Below are 20,368 nucleotides of genomic sequence, written 5' to 3' on the forward strand. Positions count from 1 at the left end.
AGAACCTCATTGTTTTGAGTCGCTGCTTTTGCAGACCAGGGCAGCTGGCACAGCTGAGGGTTTGCAGGTCCGAAGGGGACCCCTGTCTGAGAGTGTTAAAATGATGCTGTTCTGTGATGCTGCTAGCATCATAGCTAATAAAGGCTAACATATTAAACAAACAATCCCGGATAAAATATTCATAGCAAATTCATCACCAGGGTGGAATTTGCTGGATTCAATGCCAATAGCACTCAACCTCTGCTCCCTAACTTCAAAGTTGACTGGAAAGTTATACAAGCCAGTAGATTTTTGACAACTGAAGACAAAACACCTACAACCCAGCCAGCAAGGCCAGAAAGGCCTGATTCAATTTCAAAGTGGGCAGAAAATGTGGGTCCCAATGTGTTTGTCCACAGTTTCCGTGATGACCCCACCTTTGTTTGCCCACATTGGCTTAAGTGGACACTCAGTGAGTTGTCACGGTAAGCTAGCCAGCCGCCCAGTGGTCAGCAGAGCTTGCTAGATCGCCACATTGGAGCTTGCTAGCTCTCTACAGTAGAACTCGCTACAATAGAGCTTGCCAGCTTGATACAGCGGAGGTCGCAACAGCAAAGCTCGCTACAGAGGAGCTCCCTAGCTCAATACATTGGAGCTTGCTGCAGCAGAGCTTGCAAACTCGCTACAGCGAAGCTCGCTAGCTCAATACAGCGGAGCTTGCTAGTTCATTACAGTAGAGCTCAGTAGTATCTCACGCATCCACTAAGAGGCTGGATAGCATAGTGAGCCAACCCACTAAGTGCTCACTTAAGCCAATGTGGACAAACTCAGACAAACTTTTTTCTGCCCAATTTCAAGCAAAATGCCTCCACTTGGCCTAAAGCTAACACAACCAGCCATTACAGAATCAGATATGGGCGGGGCTTTTATACTGGAGGTCATAGCATGATGACATGAAATTTCTGGTACCTACACCAGTTGACCAATCACAAAATTCAACTGTAATACCTCGTTTAAACCTGTAGGGGGCAGCACACAGACTGTTTTAGACTTTTCAAAAATTTGGCAACGACCAACAGACAACACTTTTAAAGCCCCATTTATAGAGGTCAACAGCCAAAAAGGTTGATTTAGGGTTTGGTAACCCTTTAACTGGTGAGGAAACGTGTCAGAAAGGGTGTGGTCTGTCTTACCTGCATGTACTTGTAGAACAGCACAATGAGGATCAGGCAGAGGATGCTTGCTGCAGACACTGTGCAAATTAACAGAGGCGTGAAGAGCTCATGGGGAGTACTTCTCTCTGCAGGGGGATAGAAATGAGAATGTTAAAGAATGCGGCAAAGCTGAATCCAATCAAGGATTCTTTTACTCATTTCTTGTGTTTACACTCCAAATAGCATTGTGAAAAGGGTATTACAGTAAGCTGAAGGGAGCTAAACGGCAGTGAAGCCCACCCTGATCAAACAGCAGAAACAAAGCCACTTAGCCAGCAGTGCAAACTGCAGGGTTCACTCCTTTTATTCTTTGTTTGAGCTCCCACTCGGCTGACTGCTTAAGTCCCCGTTTTGAACGTTTGTCTGCCATGTTGCTGTCGCTGTACAGCTGTTACACAGCATTCTCTGTCATTAGTGTCCTGTTCCTTTGTGTCTGGCTGGTTGTGATGCCTCATTGTTTTGCTCCTCAGTACACACCGGGGTGTAATAAGCTCTTTAGAGATAAGAGGCTTTCTCTCCACTTCAAATCTGAGAATGCAGAGTCTGCAGGAACTAATCCCTTGTAAACCTGTCATTGGTTTCTAAAGCTCTGTTTTCCCTGCAGCAGCTCACTGACACCTCCAGCCTCCCACAGCCCCAGAATGCCCAGCACCGCCAGGACTCCCACTGTGCTCCGCACTCCCAGCGCCTCCGCCTGGTCTTCTGTCCCTCTGTGAGGCTCATGCATCCTGGAGGCGCGCTCCAACGTCCTGTCCCGCCTGGCAGCGAGCGCTCGCCTTCCTCATGATCCTCACCCACATACCCGCTGTATCTCCAGCTAGACCCCCGTGTCCCGCATGAACCTGCTCGTGCAGGCTGGGAAAACTTGGGTGTACTTTCAGTTCCTGTGCGCATGCTGCTTTGTGGACAACAGATGGGAAGACCGTTACTCCAGAGGGGATTTGGAGTAATAAAGTACACAAAGAACCAGTGCTAATTCTTATTTCCAAGCAACAACATCTTCTCACTGACAGTCATTCCTGCTTTAGGATCTCCGACTAATGTTTACAAAACAGATGACAGCCATACAGGTGGAATAGTGGGACTATATTCATGGGTTAATCCTTGATAAACTTGTGCTTTTAGTAAATATACTGAGCTAAGGAATTATCCCTGTGCACTAAAAAAACAGAATACCTTGGAACCGGGTTTTTCTGCACTTAAGTAATCATCTATCTTGTAAACCAGAAGGGCCTGTATTCCATACACAAAGAGGGGGGTTAAACCCTTTAACACCAGAGCTTCAGCTTCAGTGTTGACATTCTTCAACTGTTACGCTATTAACAAAATTTCAGAGGATTCTGAAAAGAACTCTACGCTGATTTGCAACACTTTACAGTAGAGGTGTCCCAAAATATCAATATTATCATATATCGGGACATTTAGTCCTGCGATGGATTGTCGATGGGTTCTCACCAAGTATCAATCTTTTAATCGTGCTTGAAGAAGCTATAAAACTTTATATTCATTATCTTTTGTCGTTTAATTTATAGTCAGTGCTTGTCAAAGACAGTATTACTGATTTCAACAATGTTGCACAAAACTTTCTATTATTTGCTGCACAAAATAAGACACAAGTTGTTTATTATGACTGTGTTCAAACTAGCAAAGAATGGGATATATTTTTTTCTAAAATAATCTGTTATCTGATCTGATATCGTGAGCCATGTATCGTGTATCATCTGAATCAATCAATCAATCAATCAATATACTTTATTAATCCCCTGGGGGGAAATTCATTCAGTACCCTGTGATTTGCAGCCCTAATTTACTGTAGTGAAGTGCAATCTATGTAAATTAGCTGATTGTGTTGTGAAGAAATCAGTTTTGCGCCATCACACTGCACATCTTTACTTGAATTGAAATGGTTTATATTAAGCTATCAAGCAAGAATGATTGTGAAATATAGTCAACATTCATATTAAGACATGTCAGACATAAGATAACTAGGCATCAAATTATAGATTTCTTGAAAGGGAGTGAATGGAAACGAACTTATATAATCCCTCACTGGCTCAACCTTACTATTTCCTTTACATGAATTATCAATATCCGGTTCATAACTTCTGATCAGATATTTTTACCTTACAAACACAGCGACAGGTTGTTAAAGGAGGTAATGCTGATTATCAATGCCAAGTAGCATCAGAGGCGTTAGCTTTGACTCGAGTTCCATGAGTGGAGCTAACGAAGCTTGGTGGTCTTCTATTGCTTTTCTGAGGTCAGAAATATTAGATTGGTTTGTCTTTGGGGTCAAGGTCAGCTCTTTATTATTGCAGAATTACTACTTGTTTTGTAGTAACTCTATAATGATTCAAGATTTAAGTTGCTTTGAAGGCGATGAACAGATTGCGTGGCCACGTACGCTCATGAACTGGAACGAGAATATATACTCTACGTTAGTAATGTGCTACATATTGGAGATAATGACGTGTAAAGCTACTTTCTTTACGCCAGAATCAGCTGATTCACATTTATTGCGTTAAAGGTAATGAGTTGTGGTATGTCAAAGAATGTTTGTTATTTAGATGACATCTCTGGTGATAAAGGGTTAACAAACCTGATGTCTTTTTGCTCTGGAGAACTGAAACCATCTGCATGACAAATGCAGCAATCCATGTGGCGGATGACATCATTTTCACCCTTTAAGCTCCCCTCTCAGACCTTTTGTGCACATTTGAACGTAATCTCACCGTTGATAGAAAAGAGTAAGAAGTCTTGATCCCATTCGTCACTTCCTGTAGCCAAACACTCCAGGAAGTTGAACCGTCCCCTGCTGATGTTCACCCAACTCTCCACCCCTTGCATCCCAAATTTGGAGCTGGATAATGTGACGGTGACGACGTTCTTTTTTTCTTGGGTGGCGTTCACTTGCTTGGAGCACCTGAGAACAGAAGGTTATGATTTAGACAAAGATCACCAGATTTCAGGGTGTCCTCCACCTGAAGAGCCTGCCCTGACTTTTCTTTTGTCTTTACACTAGTGCTGCCACAAACGATTATTTTAATAGTCGACTAATCACCGATTAGTTGACCAACCGGGTCATTCACTGGATGTAAAACACGCATCTTAACCATCATTAGCTTTAAAGGGGGCAGGCAACTAAAAACTAGATGTATTGCATTACCTGTGATAATGCTAGTGTGAATGTTGTAAGCAGAATTTGGCCGCTGAAGATGTTAGTGCTGATAGCTGAAGATGCTGAAATTAATAGCTGAAATCGCTGAAGCTGATAGTTGAAAACACTGAAGCTGATATCCAGCTAAAATAATAGTTGGCCTAAAAAACTGAAAATAGCCCGAATAGCCAAAATAGCTAGCATGCAGCTGAAATATTAGCTAAACTCCAAATTAGCCTAAAAAACTTTATTAAATGACTAAATAGTCCAAAAAGCTGCAGAATGCCATTATAACTTTCAACTTTACTACACTCTGACTCCCTATAATATAAAATAACGACTAATCGACTATTAAATTAGTCTTTGACTATTTTAAAAGTCAATTAGTCGTCAATTAGTCAACTAATCGTGGCAGTCCTGCTTTACACAACACATCATCTTGTTAAAGCTAGAACTACAATTGCCCTCACTAAAAGGCAGTTCACCTTTTACTGTCTCTGTTTCTTTTCAGTGCAACATACATGTTTTAAATTTATTTTTTTAATGAATTACAGTTCTGCATCCCGATTGGCTGTTAATCTTGTCTGTCAATCTCGTCCATGTCGTGTCTCCTGTACAGAATGTGCTACAGTTACCTACATTTTTGATTGTTTGTTTTCATTCTATAATCCTTGACTTATTTTCTATGAAGGTTTGAACTTTGAGAGTTTAAAAAAGAGAGTAAAGCGTGAAAGTGTCCATGTGTGTCTGAAAAAAGTGGATAAAGTTTGTAGTGAGGAGTGTATAGCCTTAAAACGGCTTTAATCCTCCTTTCATGGGTTATTTTTAGAACACAACCCTTGCAATAAACAAGCTAACACTGTATTTATGAGCGTTTAGAATAAATGTGCTCATAAATACAGAATATGAAAATGTATCATTCTGCATGCATGCCTGTTTTGATTTCTTCCTGAAAATTGCCTCTTTACTCACTTTATAAAAGGAACATGTGATGGTTTTTAAGACCAGTTAGGTTTCATTTTTTTTAAATGAGCAGATGAAGTTGGATTTAACTTTTATAGCCATGTGCTCTTTATTAATGCTGCTAAAACAATCCCTGTCCAGCAAACTGTACGTTTGAAACCACGTGGCCCTCTTTCATTGAGTTGTATCCGGGCGGATTTCTCCGTCCCCAACCAATCACAAATCAGTTATTTCCAATCCCATGTCACGTGGCTATCATCTTATAACTGTCAACCAATCACAAGTCAGCTTGATACAATCCCTCTGCCCCCTTTACTCCCTCATCAAAGGAGTGAAATGATTTGACCTAAAGCGTCTTCGCTGTGACCTTTGGGACTATTGAAATGAATTTAACAGGAGTTTGAAGTCAGTGATGATGAGAGCAGAAATTCATCTACCTATCTGGAACCTCACTAATCTTTTATTAGTGAGAACTAGTGTTGATCAAAACATGACATGACAGTCGGTTTCAGGACACTGACTTACTTTTTTCTGCCCCAAAATAGAGTTGTTTTGGCTGATAATGTTAACTATAAGAGCAATTTGGCTTTGGAGTTCTTACTTTAACTTTAAAAACTTTGGATAAACGTTATATTTTTTTTTTCACTAACCATAATGCAAACAAATCAATGCTTAGTAAGCATTCACAATATTGTGATTCTCCTGCTCATTTTTATACGTTTTTCAATCACACTTTCAGCAATTTCAGCAATCCTGGTATCCAAATTGTTCAGCTTGTTTCAGACATCACTTCTTGTATTTTTGGTATTCTTAAATTTTATAGTTTTTAAATATTGAGGGAAATATGCCCCATTGGAGATGAATAAGACATTCTTCACATTTCCCAATTTTAAGTATATTAGAAACAAGCCTTTAAATGTATTCATGAGCTATTTTATAGTGAGTATTTTTTTTTAAATTGGAGTTTACCTAATATTTTAGCAAAATGCAAACGTTTTTGGCTCATAATCTATTTACTGGGTGATTTTAGGCTAATCTATAGTTTAGCTTTTGTTTTAGCGACATGCTAAAGTTTTGGACTAAATTAGTTTACTGAATAATTTTAGGCTATTTTGGAGTTTAGATATTAGCTAAGCAATGAGCTAGCTTTTTGGCCAATTTACATCTACAGAGGTTGTTTTGGACTAATTTGGAGTTTAGCTAATATTTAAGCAACATATATTGCAACAAATATTTTTGCAAAATTGGCATATATTTGGGGTTTTTAAGCAATTTTACTAACATTTTTCAGAAATGTAGGTCAACTTCAGCGCTCTTTCATAGTTTTTTAATGACATTTCCAGTTTTTTAGCAAATTTAACATTTTGCAAATAGTTTTTGCTTTCTTAAGCAAATCTCTTCAGCCAATAAAATAAATTGTTTCACCCTTTTTAGCAAAACGTTTCAGCATTTTTCGCGACTACTTTCAGCAAAAAGCATTCACACTTGCATTTTCACAGATAATGCAACTCTTCTAGTCTGATACTTGGATCAGGTGTGTTCCTCCCAAAAATGTGTCTTGGGAGTTGGAAAGCCCTTACTCATAGTGAAAATATGCATTACTAAGGCTTCCAGAGCCAATAAGAAACGTACCTGACATGTGTTTTCTCACAGTAATACCACTTGATCTGGGGAGCAGGGAAGCCCTCAGCTCTACAGTGCACACGCCCATCCACCGGACCTTCATGGTAAACAATCTCTGGTTTACCTGATGAACAAGAGATGGTCTTAGGATGAGCTTGGCATAAGATTGATGCAGTGTAAATGTGCTCTTTCCATGTTAATCAGCAGTAAACCTTTCAGGGTTTACAGGTATATTGAGGCTGGAGAGCTACAGCTCAATTCATGAAAACAGAAAGGTCAATTCCTGCACGTGTGCTGCAAAAGATTAACGCACCGCAGACTAATACACTTCATGCTGTGGCCCCAGGGAACTAAAAACCTTTCACAAAATCTTGGACACACTTACTGATCACATAGATGGTGAAGGTCTCATTTACTGATGCGTCACCATTGGAGGCTTGAAAGGTATAAACACCACCCTCTGGCATTTTGAGCCGGACCAGCCGCAGCTCACTGCTGTAACTGAACAGAAGATAATTACCGCTTCAGCATCCATTCCATCATGTTTTTCTCCTTACAATCCACAGCAAAGTGTTTTTCCTATTGCAGCTTTCCTTCTGCAGGAAAAAAACAGCATTTAGTCACAGTTGGTGAGGAACGAAAATATGGTCCAAACTGTTCAGATATTTGCATTTTAGATAACCATTATTTTTCTTTTAATCATTTTCATGCATCTGGACATCATTTGTTGCATGAATCATATCCAGCTAGAGCTTATAGACTAAGTCCTAAGTCCCCCAATAAGAACAGGAATGTTGGTCTGGTTTGGGGACATATGCAAGCTCGGACAATGCCTCTATTTGTAACACATGGCTAAGTAATAGTTTGATTTCCTGCAAATGAAAAGTATCATAAATAATGTGTCAAAGCGGGTTCAGGGTTCCCGGCTCAAACGTTTTTTCTTGGCGCCTCTTGATCTGCAGCTGCATCAGAGGCATGAATGCCATAAGAAACCTGTGCTTGAGCTAAAGTCGGATTGTGTAGCCTCACACCTGTATCCATTGCTGTTTGTCGTGCTGATGACATGGTCACTCGTGTTCTTCAGTTCATGGTTCTTGAAGCTCCAGGAGATGGTGTGCGGGCTCGGGTATGCGTGCATGCTGACTTTCAGAGACAAACTCTCGCCGGCGCGGACATGGAATGTCCTGTTGACTGTAGGAGTCAAGCTGATGAATCCTCTCTCTGAAATATATGAAGGTTTCATGCTCTTTTAGTGATACATTTAATGGAGCCTCAATGATTTCAAGACAAACTCAATTAAAAATCGTCTTTTTGAGTTTTCAACATGTTCTTGTAGCATTTTTCTCAAAATAGGGGACATGTATAAAAGAATTTAGATAAAAATATCTGGTTTTCTGATTGCATTGGATCCAGCCCTCAGGGTAAATCTATCCGGCCCTCTGAATCATTTTAGTTTATTGTTATTAATGGCCTGATGTTATCTTGAGCTTATTTTTAACTTGTATAATTTTGACAAAATATATTTTTTATTGAGGATAAATATTGAAAGTTATTTAAGGTTTAAGTTGATTTATTCTGGAATAATATTCCTGCATTTTTATTATTTGTAATTATGTTAAAAAGTTATGATTTTAAACTTAACTTCTTCTAGCTCTTTGGATTATTTTGGCATTTACTAAGATTTTTTTAGGCTGTTTTGGAGTTTAGCTAATATTTTAGCTACATGCTTGCCAATTTGGCTAATTTAGGCTTTTAAGGTAATTCAGGTGTTCTCAGAAACCCTGTTCTCTATCATCTGAAAGAGCCATGAGAGTAAAACCGGTTAAGGCCTCAGTCGTTCACTCACCGTAAACTTCGAGCCACACCGACTTTGTGCTGACTCCTTTTTCGTTCCTGGCTTCACATTTGTAGCTCCCTGAGTCTTCAGGCCGCACCGCTGCAATGTGCAACGTGGAGCTGCGCGTGTGAGTGAAATCCTCCGTCTGGATACGTGAAGTGCCATCAACCTTTGCTGGTTGCTGTGGATACCAGACGGCACCCTGTCAACGCCCAGAGATCTCTAGAGATTAACCCCGTCTGCATGTCTATCATTGCCAAGAAAATACTGACAAAGACACAGAACCGCCTGTATGCCAGCACAGCTGCGGTACATCACATGCTCTCAGTTGTTCATAAAGTACCCAGATAGCAAAGGTCCTCAAGCGTAAAGAGAAAAAAAAATCAGAAGCCTTTGCACTCCTTTTATCTTGAGCAGACAGTAGGATGAGGATACAGGGACAGGACTCTGCTCCCAGGTGAAGCATGTTTCTAGGAATGCCAACATTTAGTTGGAACTTCCACTAACTTTACAGCATACTGCCAAGAAGAAACAGAGGGGTCTCACCGAGCCAGGTGGGACGGTCCAATTCAAGGCGATCTCTCCATTGACATTAGTGGTGTTGCAGGTGAGAGACAGAGTCTGATTGCGCGTCCGAATCACTTGTGTAGGCTGATGCATCTCGACCATGGGAGGCTCATTAGGCACTGGTAGGTAGGACATGTATACATTTGTACTTTCATAAAAAAAACGCTACAAACACAGCGACAGGCGCACAATGGACTTCATTTTACCTGGTTTGACTGTCAGATAGTACTGCTGCGATTTCACGCTCTTTCCATGGAGTGTCCCTGTGCACACGTAGCACCCTGCATGAGCCTTTCTCGCGATGTTGATGAGGATGCCTCGCTCCAGGTCTGCAGTGAACTGGAGGCTGGAGTCCAGGGGTCTTCCGGAACATGTTTCCAGGATCAGATTGCTGAGACTTGGATCTGTTGCTCGGCAGGGGATGGAAGCCGCGTCCCCCTCACGAGTGAGAATTTTGTTCACCAATGATTGTCTGAAAGGATTATCGGGATCTGCCAAGAAATTCAATGACACAGGTGGTTTCAGAGGGCTGTGAATGGGGTGTCACGCTGAGTTTTACAGTTTCCTCACACTTAACAATTGCTGCTAAAAATGATCACACTCCCTCGGCACTAACAGCTTTTCCTTACAGAAAATATCCTGTGAAAATCTTCTGAAAGGCCGTTGTTGTGTGGACTTTTTTTTTTTATCCCCCCTCTAAGAGAATCGTTTTTCCAGTGATTTTGAAAGTCTGCTTTCCTTCAACAAATGACCATCCATGGTATTTACTGCACAGAAACCTGTCTTATTTCAAATTTGAGATTCTCGAGCTACAAAAATGCTGTTTTTCAGTTGATCCAAAATCTATTTATGCAGGCAATCAGTCTCAGACAGAGGCCAAATTTCGTAACAAGTCATGCAAAATTAACTAGCCTGCCAGCAACTGAGACACACAAAAACCACCTGGTTAGGAGAGAACAGCAATGTTTTTGATGGACCTTTTTGTTTTTAGAGTTATCTGAAAAGCTACGAAAGGAGTTTCTGTGAACATTAAATGACCTATATCATGCAAAATCACCTTTTTTTTTTTTTAGCTTTTAAATGTGTTATAATGTTGCTTCCTCATGAAAAACAAACCCAAAGTGTTTGTGGTTCTTTTTTGCTCCCTTTACACTTCTCTAAGCAATACTCTAAAACCCTGCTCTCTGACCACCAGCCCCTCCCAAATCCCAGAGAATGACTGGGTTTCCACATTGTGACATCCCAAAGTGGGGAACAGCCCCTTCCAGAAGAGTCTGCACTTCCAGCTCCGCCCACTGCCTAACATAAACACCCACTTTCTCAGTGGAACTAATGGTGATCAGCAAAATGCTTATTAGATGCAGAATATGCACATCTATTTTTGCAAAAGCTTGGATGCTGTTTGTTTTTGTTTTTGCCAAAGATGGCTTTAGGGTTAACGTCATGAAATGGGCGGCACCCACAAGGAGCGGAAGACGGAGCCTCCGAGATCCCATCGTTTTACTTCTGGGTATAAAAAGACTTCATAAAAATAACTAATATTCCATAAAAAATGTGTTCTTTAGTGTGCCAAAGGTATGAACATAAATATGGATATATTTTACTCTGAAAGGCTTAGGCCAGATCCGAATTCTCCCCTTCTCCCTTCTCCGTAGCTCTTCCCTTTTATTTATCCCTTCAAATGGAGGGTTATGGAAAAAAAGTGTCTAGTATTTCCGACGTTACTTTCATTCGACGTGTTATCAATAATCGGTATACATAACAACATTGATTTTATTGCTTTAAAAAGGTCATGCTACAGCAAAAAGTCATTTCTTACATTTAAATGTGAAGAAACGGTGAACTTTGTATACCTCTGTTTGGGGGGTGAAATTTGAAGAATAATAATCCCGGACATGACTTGCACTTAAACTGCCACTTCAAATTGAGACTCCACGCTAACGCTAGCGGGCTGGCGATTGTTGGTAACGTCTGAAATATAAGACATGCTTTCCATAGTTCTCTGTTTGGAGGGCTAAATGAAGGGGAAGGGAGAAGAGAAGAATTCTGAATGGGCCCAACACCCACTTTCTCCACTGAACTAGCTGTGATAAAACGTTCATTTTAGATGCAGAATAACGTATAATTTCCAATTGTGTCCTGTCTTCAATAAATTCCAGCTCAAACAGATGTTTGGGACTTACTTTACACGCGGCGCTCATTTAAGGACCCCCCCACACACACACACACACACACACAGTCGTACAGACATTGAGTGTATTTGTGTTGTGAAGCAATGTTTTAATGGGAGAAACGCAAACATGCTGCCAAAGATTCAAGGATGACGTCATGAAATGGGCGGCACCCACACGCAGCAGCAGGTGGAGCTTCAGGAAACCAATAGTTTTATTTCCGGGTAAAAAAAACTCACGGAAATAACTAATATCTCATAAATAATTTGTTTTTTTAGTGTTCCAAAGGTAATATATGATCTTATATATGGATACAGGTCACTCTGAAAGGCTTAAGAAAATCATGGTATGGCCCCTTTAAGGTCAGCTTCTTCCCATTTTTATTATTTTATTACTTTTTTGTTCTTGATTCCTGATTTTTTAGGATTTTGTTCAAATAATAATATCATTCAATATTTTGTTGTGCTTTCCTTTATCTTTTTTTTTCATTTCAAGTGTTTCACTATTGGATATAATGAGGAATTTATACAATATCATTATGTATGTAAAAGTACAGCTGCCAGTAACTACTTTGTTTATTAAAATGAATGTTTGTACCATGTCAGACAATTAAAAAACAAAACAAAACCCAATGGCTGCTTAAACATTTACATTGTTTAAAGATATGGTCTGATTGCTTTGAACTTCCCTGGGAATTTTAGGATGTGTCCTAGTAGAACTTGTTGGCTGTTTCCACGGCAACCACTGGCACTGCCAAATCAAACAAGGCTAGACTTTTGAGTACTGAAGCTATAAATATAGTTATTTCTGTAGCTCTTAGATTTTTTTTTTGACAAATTTGCAGACTTCACATGAGCAGCAGCTGATCTGCCAAAAATAAGGAGGTGGATGCGCCACTGTTTTCAAGGGTTAGTTATCCGCGCAGAAACATCCCCCGACTGAGGACAGCAATGTTACAGCATGAAACTCAACCAAAATCATCCAAAATTATTTTAAGGTACTTAAAAAAAAGTGTATCAACAAACCAAATGGTTTTATATAACCATACATGTGGGGAGCCCAGGAAAAAAGTAGTTATTGTCTGCTGCCTCAAAGACAGATGCAGGGATTGTCGAGTGAATGATCAGCACATGATATGAGCCTGGAGAGATGGCAGCAGGCCAGGGGAAGTGGGGTCACTGAGAACAGGAAATACAGTAAACCTCACTGATACCGTCTCAGTGGATGGCTATATCTACTGCTAAGCTACCTTCATGTGAAAACACACAATCTGCTTCTGTCAGTAAACAGAAATGACAGAAGACCCTGCCCGCCTTTTTCAGTTCCCACAGCCTCGTTCGTTTGGTGGAACACGTGCACCTACCCTTCACAAAGACGTAGATGGACGCTTGCTCCTTGGTGCCCTCGTCCACACAGATGTAGCGGCCCATTGATGAAGGGAAAGCTCTTGGAACAAGCACCGTCAGCTTCCCATTGGTCTGCTTTGCTCTCATTGGTTTTGGTCGTTCCTCTCGCCTCCAGTATGTCTTGTTATCACTCAAGCAATGCAGCTCGAAGGCTTTGTTGAACTGCACCACAAGTTGGGACGTAGCTGGAATGATGGAGGGCTTGGTGTTGCCTTTGATGGGAAAAGACAGACATTTGGAATCAAATCCAGTTGCATCACATGGAAAAATATCCATGAGCGTATTTCTGAAACACCTGTATGACATTCAAAAATCTTAAATATGATTTTTAAGCTTAAAACCTGAAATGAGATCAAGAGAATAAATATTCTCAACCCTGCAAAGTGGAGCTCTAACAACATCTAAGCCAGGGAAGGTTTCATTCAAAGATGAGGAATTCCCGTCTGAAGCCAAGATAAGCCTTTTGAACTGACATCATTTAATTCTTCTTTATGCTAAAATCAGCTCGGCTCAGTTCATGATTAGACATGTCCAGAGTTTGAAGTGTTTCCTCCAAACCAGGAGACCAAAAATGTCATTTCTGGATTAAAAAAAAAAAAAAACATAAATGAAAGAGAACAGGAATATACTTTCCATCAAACTCATTTTGACAGGTGACCTATGACCCTACACCCTCAATCAGACTAATTTGGCAGATGACAGATAATTTTCTATAAAATATATATAAAATGTTTATAAAGCCATCTGTCACTTTATTACAAATTACTTTGATGGATGGTTTGGGGTCAAAGGTCAACTGTCAAAATGAGTTTGATGGAAAGTATATTACAATTCTCTTTAAATTCAATAAAATTACTTTAGAGCTGTGTTATTATCTGCAGGACGTGTTAAAAGATCATATAAAATAGCCACTTGTTCAATGTTTATACCTGTTGTGACTTTAGGATTTGCACCATCAACCCTTTGACGTCTGGGCAAATCCAAAGAGTTATGAATGACAGATGTTGAAGCTAAACAAGCATCAAATCCCTCTTGAATTTTACCATTTAAAAGAAATAAAAGCCGTCATGCCAAAGTGAACATTTTTCCTTGTAAGAAGAATAGAATGTGTTCCAAAATGAAAAGGTGTGAACAAAAAACCTCTCCTTGACACTGCATAGCTTTGTGATTGACAGCTCACATAACAAACACTGCAGTGGGAATGTCAAAAAGTTTGCTTCTAATAAAGACGAGGGCTGCACGGTGGCGCAGTGGTTAGCGCTCTTGCCTCACAGCAAGAAGGCCCCGGTTCAAATCTCGGCTGGGACCTTTCTGTGTGGAGTTTGCATGTTCTCCCCGTGCATGTGTGGGTTTTCACCGGGGACTCCGGCTTCCTCCCACCGTCCAAAAACATGCTTCATAGGTTCATTGGTGACTCTAAATTGCCCCTAGGTGTGAATGTGAGAGTGGATGTGTGTGTGATTGAGGCCCTGAGACAGACTGGAGACCTGTCCAGGGTGTACCCCGCCTTCGCCCATCAGTAGCTGGGATAGGCTCCGGCACCCCCACGACCCCGAAAGGGATGAAGCGGTCAGGAAGATGGATGGATGGATAAAGATGAATTAAAGTAATCGAATATTAAAGCCTAATTGACCTATGGTGTTGTGGTCAAGGTACATCAGTCACTGCACAACGAACAGGTCATAATTCAATAATTGTTCATAGGGTCGCCGTTATTGATGATTTAACCAAACAAATCTCATACAGAAATATTTAATCTGCAGTCTGTGGAGACCAGGGCCGGCTCTGGGCAAAGGCGACCTAGGCGGCCGTCTAGGGCGCCAAATCACAATAATTATATATATATATATATATATATATACATATTTCTTTTTCTTTTTTTGTTAACAGTGCTCGTGCTCGCTTATGGGGTCCAGATGACCCCACCATTATATTGTTGTGTAATCTCTCCCATGACAAAGCTGGATAGGATTTTATGTCTGCCACAGACACCAGTGAAGATAAAAAATGCTTAAAAAAAATTTAGAGCATTGTCTTGTGGGGTCCAGATGACCCCACTTTCAATGTAAACATACCTAGGATAGCACAAGGGTTTAAACTTTACGAATGAAAAACGGAAGAGGAGATTTGACTGTTTTACTTAAATAAAAATGCTTGGAGATTCACCCACTCAAACACATTTTGGTTAAAAAAAGACAAATTTAAATGGAGATCTTGTGTTTTTTTTTTTTCTTTTCAACACCTCTAACAGTTGCAATCCCCCTACTTTCCTCTCAAAAATTGCTTGCTCGGTGGCACAGTCAGTTAATGCTAACATAGTTATGTTGATGTTAGGAGTGGGGTCATCTGGACCCCACAAGACAGTGTGCTGAATTTTTTTTTTTCCCAATATATATATATATATATATATATATTGACTGTTGTCCAAATCCTGTCTACCGTTGTCCACATTTATCATGGAACAGAAAATACATCAATAAGGCTGGGGTCATCTGGACCCCATAAGACAGCAAAAGGGTTAAACAAGTCCCAGCTGGAATGTCTGAATTTAACACCCTACAGGGGGCGCCAAATTTCTTTTTAGCGCCGTGCAGCCTGCAGAGCAGGGCCTGGTGGAGACGAAACTATTCTCCTATCGGGGCGGGAAGAATAAATGACACAATAACATGTGATAGGAGGCGCTTAATTGCTGATAAACTTTTTGTACTTTGAAGCATCAAATGATATGATGTGACAGTAGGACGTCATTAGCGCTGCGCCACGCGCAAACGGGCTTACGGGAAGCGGTGTGGCGTGCCGTGTTGCATCACCTGACAGGTAAGCCTGTGCACACTGTCACTCCAAGTCCCTGCTGACACCAATATGAAGCGGACATCAAAAGCCCGCTGGGTTCATCGCATCTTGTCAATCAACCTCAGAAATATGGGCCTGGTGGTGCATCCAGAGGCTCCGCGCGCGCGTGGAGTGCGCAAAGAGCGCAAACTTAACACAGCAAGTCAAACAAAACAACTGTTTTTGTTGGAAAGGGTTTTCATGACATACATTTGCATAGTTCTTCTACTTCCCCCTGGTCCTTTCAGACAAGTTAACATCAATAAAGCAGTTGACTTTGCATGGAACATAACTCTGCGTGTTTACCGACTCCTTAAAACGGAGCCCTCAAGTTAAACACACCCAGATTGTTGTTGTTTCAGGTGTGTAAGGAGGAGAAAAGCCACGTGTTTCATTACATTGACCTCTGCGGGTAGAGAGTGGAGGGCTGATCACCTGAACCCCGATAGAAATTGAAACACCTGAACTAGAAATTGGAACAACTCAAGTTTCCAGATGAGCCAACCCACATTTATTTGCATACCTCCTAAGAATCACAAGTCACTGTGTATTTCCATAATGACGGTTATGTCGGGACTGCAGGGGTGGTGGTGTGGAGTGTGTGTGGGGCGTGTGTGGGGTGGGGGGGTTCGGACCCGATGGCTTCCGTGAGAGAACCGTTTCCAGAGCGCAACTTCCCTCTCCTCCAGCGCCTGCACCCCGTTTCCTGACCGAACCATCAATTATTAAAGCGGCTTCAGCTTCTAAATTGTCCGCCGGAGTATCCACTTTCCTCATTGGGTTTCGTTACTCCGGGCTCTCTTAACCGGTTCTGCTCTGTCTCCCCGAACAAGAAAGACCTGCTTAGGAATACCTCGGTGCTTAAGTGTCAGGAAAAATGCCCGAACCCATGGCTCACACACGGGATTTCTTTTTCCTCTCACAATCTGTAGGTTCCAACATTCAGCCGAAAGCAAACAGCAACAAGTTGCGTGCGTAAAATGACGCATCAGGTGCAGTCTTACCTGAAGGGAAGGTTAGCTGTAAAAAAACAAACAGCAGTATCCAGTGGTATTCCATAGTTAGTATTCCATCAGTCTTGCTGTGTAGGTGAGCCAAAGCCTTTCTGGTTAAGGTAGCTCTGTACTTGTGGGAAGTTGAGTGCGGGCTCTGGCAGAGGCGCACTCACAAGGCTTTAAAGGCACCGATGCTCAGCTCAGCTCGCAGCAGCAGCCGTCGCCTATCTGCAAACATGCTGTTGTCCTAGAGCGCGCCAGAGGGGACAGTGCAGGCCGACCATGTATCTCTGACCGGCTGTGGCGTCAACAACATGTTTATAGGAGGCAGTGGTGGAGCCTGCTCACACGTTACGCGCAGGGGGGAGGTGTTTGGAACCTCTTATCTGCCTCCCGACAAGACAACGCCGAGAGATACCCAGACGAATACGAGGAAAACACTCCTGTTTGATTCATTTTTCCGGAAAAAGGAAAAAGTGTCTAAAAATTTTTCTTTTGCTGCAACGGTAAACGGCATTTTTCGCGCTCAAAAGACTAAAAACCTGTTGGAAAGATTAAAAACAAAATAAAACCATTTGAGCTCTTTTCCTATTTATTTTATCTCTTAACATTTTTATGTCAACTTGATGTGAAAACCACTAATAAGTAATTAATACCAATAAATTCTGGTTTTGCAAAATACTTTAACAGCTTGTTAAAAAGCCATTTATTTTTTCAACGTTTTTAATAATTGTATATAATTAAATATACATTTCCCATAATGTGTACTATATATGTATTCTCACATTCCTTATTATCTTAACGTAAATCTCCATCTTTTAATACCTGAAGTTACACTTTTTTTCCTTCAAAAGATCTGGGAATTATTTTCACAATCTCAGAAAAAGGAAAAGAAAAGAACATGAACTCGTTTAATTACAGGAAATGAATTTGATGTTTCTGATAAATTATCATTATCACTCCAGTGATGAAAACACCCCCAGATTGTCAAGAGTTTCGATCTAAACATGTAAAGTTTGTTGGAAATATTCCAGACTCAGCCTGAGATGACACAAGCAGAAAACTCTCATCCCATTTCAAGATCACCCGCTCTGAAGTTCAGGTCAGGAATGTTTCTGTGGTGAAAAGATGACCAGACTTTGTAAAATGAAATCATGCTTTGAAAAGATTTCATAAAGTTTTCCAATCCTTTACTTGGAAACATCCGGGTGTTCATACTCTGAAGTGCATCAGTCCTCAGCTCACTTATGGATATCTGTAATAAAAATCAAAACAACAATAAGGATAATTTGCAGATATTGGTGAATTTCGTAACTGTTCAAATTAGAAACAATTATTGTGATTTTTGTTGACTATTATTGACAAAGCAACTTTAAAAAAATTGAGAAGAGACTGCGGAAGAAAAAAAGAAACTTCAACTCAAACTTAATCAACCTGAATATGAGATAATTTACTATATATATATATATATATATATATATATATATATATATATATATATATATATATATGTATATATATATATATTAGGGCTGGGAATGAATTAAAAAAATAACAAATCACTCCAGGCAATAATATTAATTGTAATTATTTTATTGTCATTTTTAAGTAAGGTATTTGGCAGCCACCTACTATCTGCAAATAATTATAATATGAAATCTCACACAAAATAATTGTACATTTATTTCTAATTCTTTGGAACCTACAAACTAAAACTCTGTTTTGTCTACTTTTGAATTTACCTCCTTGTTTGCAGTTTGAAAGACTTCCTGCTGCTTGTTTGGTATCATTTTAATCAGTAACACCTCTCCTATGTGACACTGCCTCTATGTTGTCATTTTTCTATGTTGTATTCACACACTACACATAACATTATGCAGAAACAGAAAATTTCAGCTGGGAATCATTTTGCCGTGGAAACCCCAAACATGTTTACTGAACTGTTTTTACAACATAGAATGAAAATTTTAGGTGTAATTTTATTAAAACAACAAGAATTTGTCAAAGATCATTCAGATGAACACACAACAAAACAGCAGGATGACATTGTAACTACAACAAATAATAATAATAATAAACAAAATAAAGGAATGAAGCAGACTGAGCCACAACAATATGAATTAATGAATAAATGAAATGGTTTGTTTCAAGAAATCAGGTAATAATAAATGAAATAACATATCACATTATGAATCACAAGTTGAATATAAAATGGTTCTTCAAATAAATTACTCACAGAATTTAAAAAATGTTCCCGCTCTTCAGATATTTTCCTAATTTCACTACATATCACAGAGCTCCCGACTACTAGAGGTGCTTCAGTTGGAATTGTTTTCCTTTGAAATGCAGGATAACTCTGTAGCATTTAGTGGAGCTAAATTTGTTCTAGTGGGAGTTTTCCACGACTTTCTAAAGCTGCTGTCAAACATCCCACACTTTTGTTAAGATGCCAAATATGTTTAAGGATTTGTAGATGTTTACCTTTCAGTCTAGAATGGCAGAGAATAAACATGAAAATAACATCAAGTAAAAAAAAAGATTTTAAAAATGTTTCATTCCAGTGTAAAAGCAGATATAAGATTAATAAAATGCAACGTTCAAAAATCACTACCTAAATTCTGATAAATTACCAGCAGGACATTCAGACCGTGTTCGCTCTCTCCCATCAGCCTTCCCTCCAGCTTCCTCCAGGGTGAAGCTCCATTTTCCCCAAAAACAGGTGAGACTTCCTGATTCCTTGTTAAACAAATTCAATCGATCACTCTTGAATTGCTCTTTGAGAGTTGCCTCATCCAGGAACACTTTACCTCCACCAGGAGCAAACTGCTCCCAGCAACGGCTCTCCTGGGTCCCCAGCTTGTCCGTCTTGACAAGGAGGTGATTCATGGGAAGGGTCAGCTGTCACTTTACCTGTCAACCTGTCTGTATAACCATGAGCTTTGGCTTGGAAAAAACCTGAGTATGAGCAGGTAAAACGAGCTCCCGCTGCACACGGGGGAGTTCAGAGTGAGGAGTTTCATTATCCCACAGGTTCTTGGAGCAGAGTCCGGGCTCTGGTGTCCTGAAAGCTGAAGTGATTTGTGGATGGGGTCACCATGACTTTTGGCTAACAAGAACGTATAATGTTTGTGTATAAATCAAAGATCACTTCTGACAGAGACCATTAGCTCACCCATAAAAAAAGATTGTGTTTGACGTGTTTAATAACAAAAAGCTGAGAATTGAAATCAGTGAAGTGATTGTTGAATGAGGCTGTCATGGATCCGTCACATGAACCAAAACTCTTCAGGAATCTCTGCTGCAACATGTTGAAGATTTGACTTGGATTAGGAAATGCTTCTTTTTTTAACTGTGATGCTTTTCTCAGAATGTTATGCTGCTCAATGACGTGTTTTATGTTCAAAGTGTTGATTCTCTTATGTGATTCAGCTAAAAGTGAAACTTTTAGAGATTGATTACAGTAAACTGACACCTTTCATGATTACTAAACATTTTTCTGTTCTCAAACGCACATTTAGCCCATGGTATTCACATCGGACTAGTAGGGAGGGACTTCTTTTGTCTTCTTCTTTTATTTCTACGATTTACTATCTCATGTCCGACACCAACAGTTGGAATAGACTT

General features: G+C 40.1%; 1 protein-coding gene and 1 long non-coding RNA gene across 5 annotated transcripts in view; both read right to left on the minus strand.

Annotated features, from left to right (window-relative positions):
• kita (KIT proto-oncogene, receptor tyrosine kinase a) overlaps positions 1 to 17,113 on the minus strand; it is a 34,429-nt gene extending 17,316 nt beyond the window's left edge. Inside the window, exons 1-10 of one of the 2 annotated variants that reach the window (XM_024259106.2) lie at positions 16,754 to 17,113; positions 12,875 to 13,129; positions 9,547 to 9,831; positions 9,320 to 9,459; positions 8,783 to 8,975; positions 7,968 to 8,157; positions 7,322 to 7,437; positions 6,946 to 7,060; positions 3,926 to 4,116; positions 1,173 to 1,279 (exon numbers count right to left, since the gene is read on the minus strand). In XM_024259106.2, the coding sequence (XP_024114874.1) occupies positions 1,173 to 1,279; positions 3,926 to 4,116; positions 6,946 to 7,060; positions 7,322 to 7,437; positions 7,968 to 8,157; positions 8,783 to 8,975; positions 9,320 to 9,459; positions 9,547 to 9,831; positions 12,875 to 13,129; positions 16,754 to 16,808 (1,647 nt within the window). In that variant the 5' untranslated portion in view covers positions 16,809 to 17,113. The remainder of the gene's footprint in view (positions 1 to 1,172; positions 1,280 to 3,925; positions 4,117 to 6,945; positions 7,061 to 7,321; positions 7,438 to 7,967; positions 8,158 to 8,782; positions 8,976 to 9,319; positions 9,460 to 9,546; positions 9,832 to 12,874; positions 13,130 to 16,753) is intronic. The other variant, XM_024259107.2, reaches the window with a different exon arrangement.
• A 528-nt stretch (positions 17,114 to 17,641) lies between these two features.
• On the minus strand, positions 17,642 to 19,805 carry LOC112137020. Of its 3 annotated transcripts, XR_004947687.1 has the most exons (4): positions 19,552 to 19,805; positions 19,356 to 19,480; positions 17,939 to 17,999; positions 17,642 to 17,859 (listed from the first exon to the last, which is right to left on the minus strand). It is a non-coding gene; the product is annotated as an uncharacterized LOC112137020 (long non-coding RNA). The 3 variants fall into 3 exon arrangements; XR_004947686.1 differs by having other exon boundaries at positions 17,642 to 17,999; positions 19,375 to 19,480; XR_002917467.2 differs by lacking the exons at positions 19,356 to 19,480; positions 19,552 to 19,805 and adding an exon at positions 18,981 to 19,194.
• Between the last annotated feature and the right edge of the window lie 563 nt (positions 19,806 to 20,368).

Source organism: Oryzias melastigma, linkage group LG4 (assembly GCF_002922805.2).
Source record: "Oryzias melastigma strain HK-1 linkage group LG4, ASM292280v2, whole genome shotgun sequence".
Classification (NCBI taxonomy): Eukaryota; Metazoa; Chordata; class Actinopteri; order Beloniformes; family Adrianichthyidae; genus Oryzias; species Oryzias melastigma.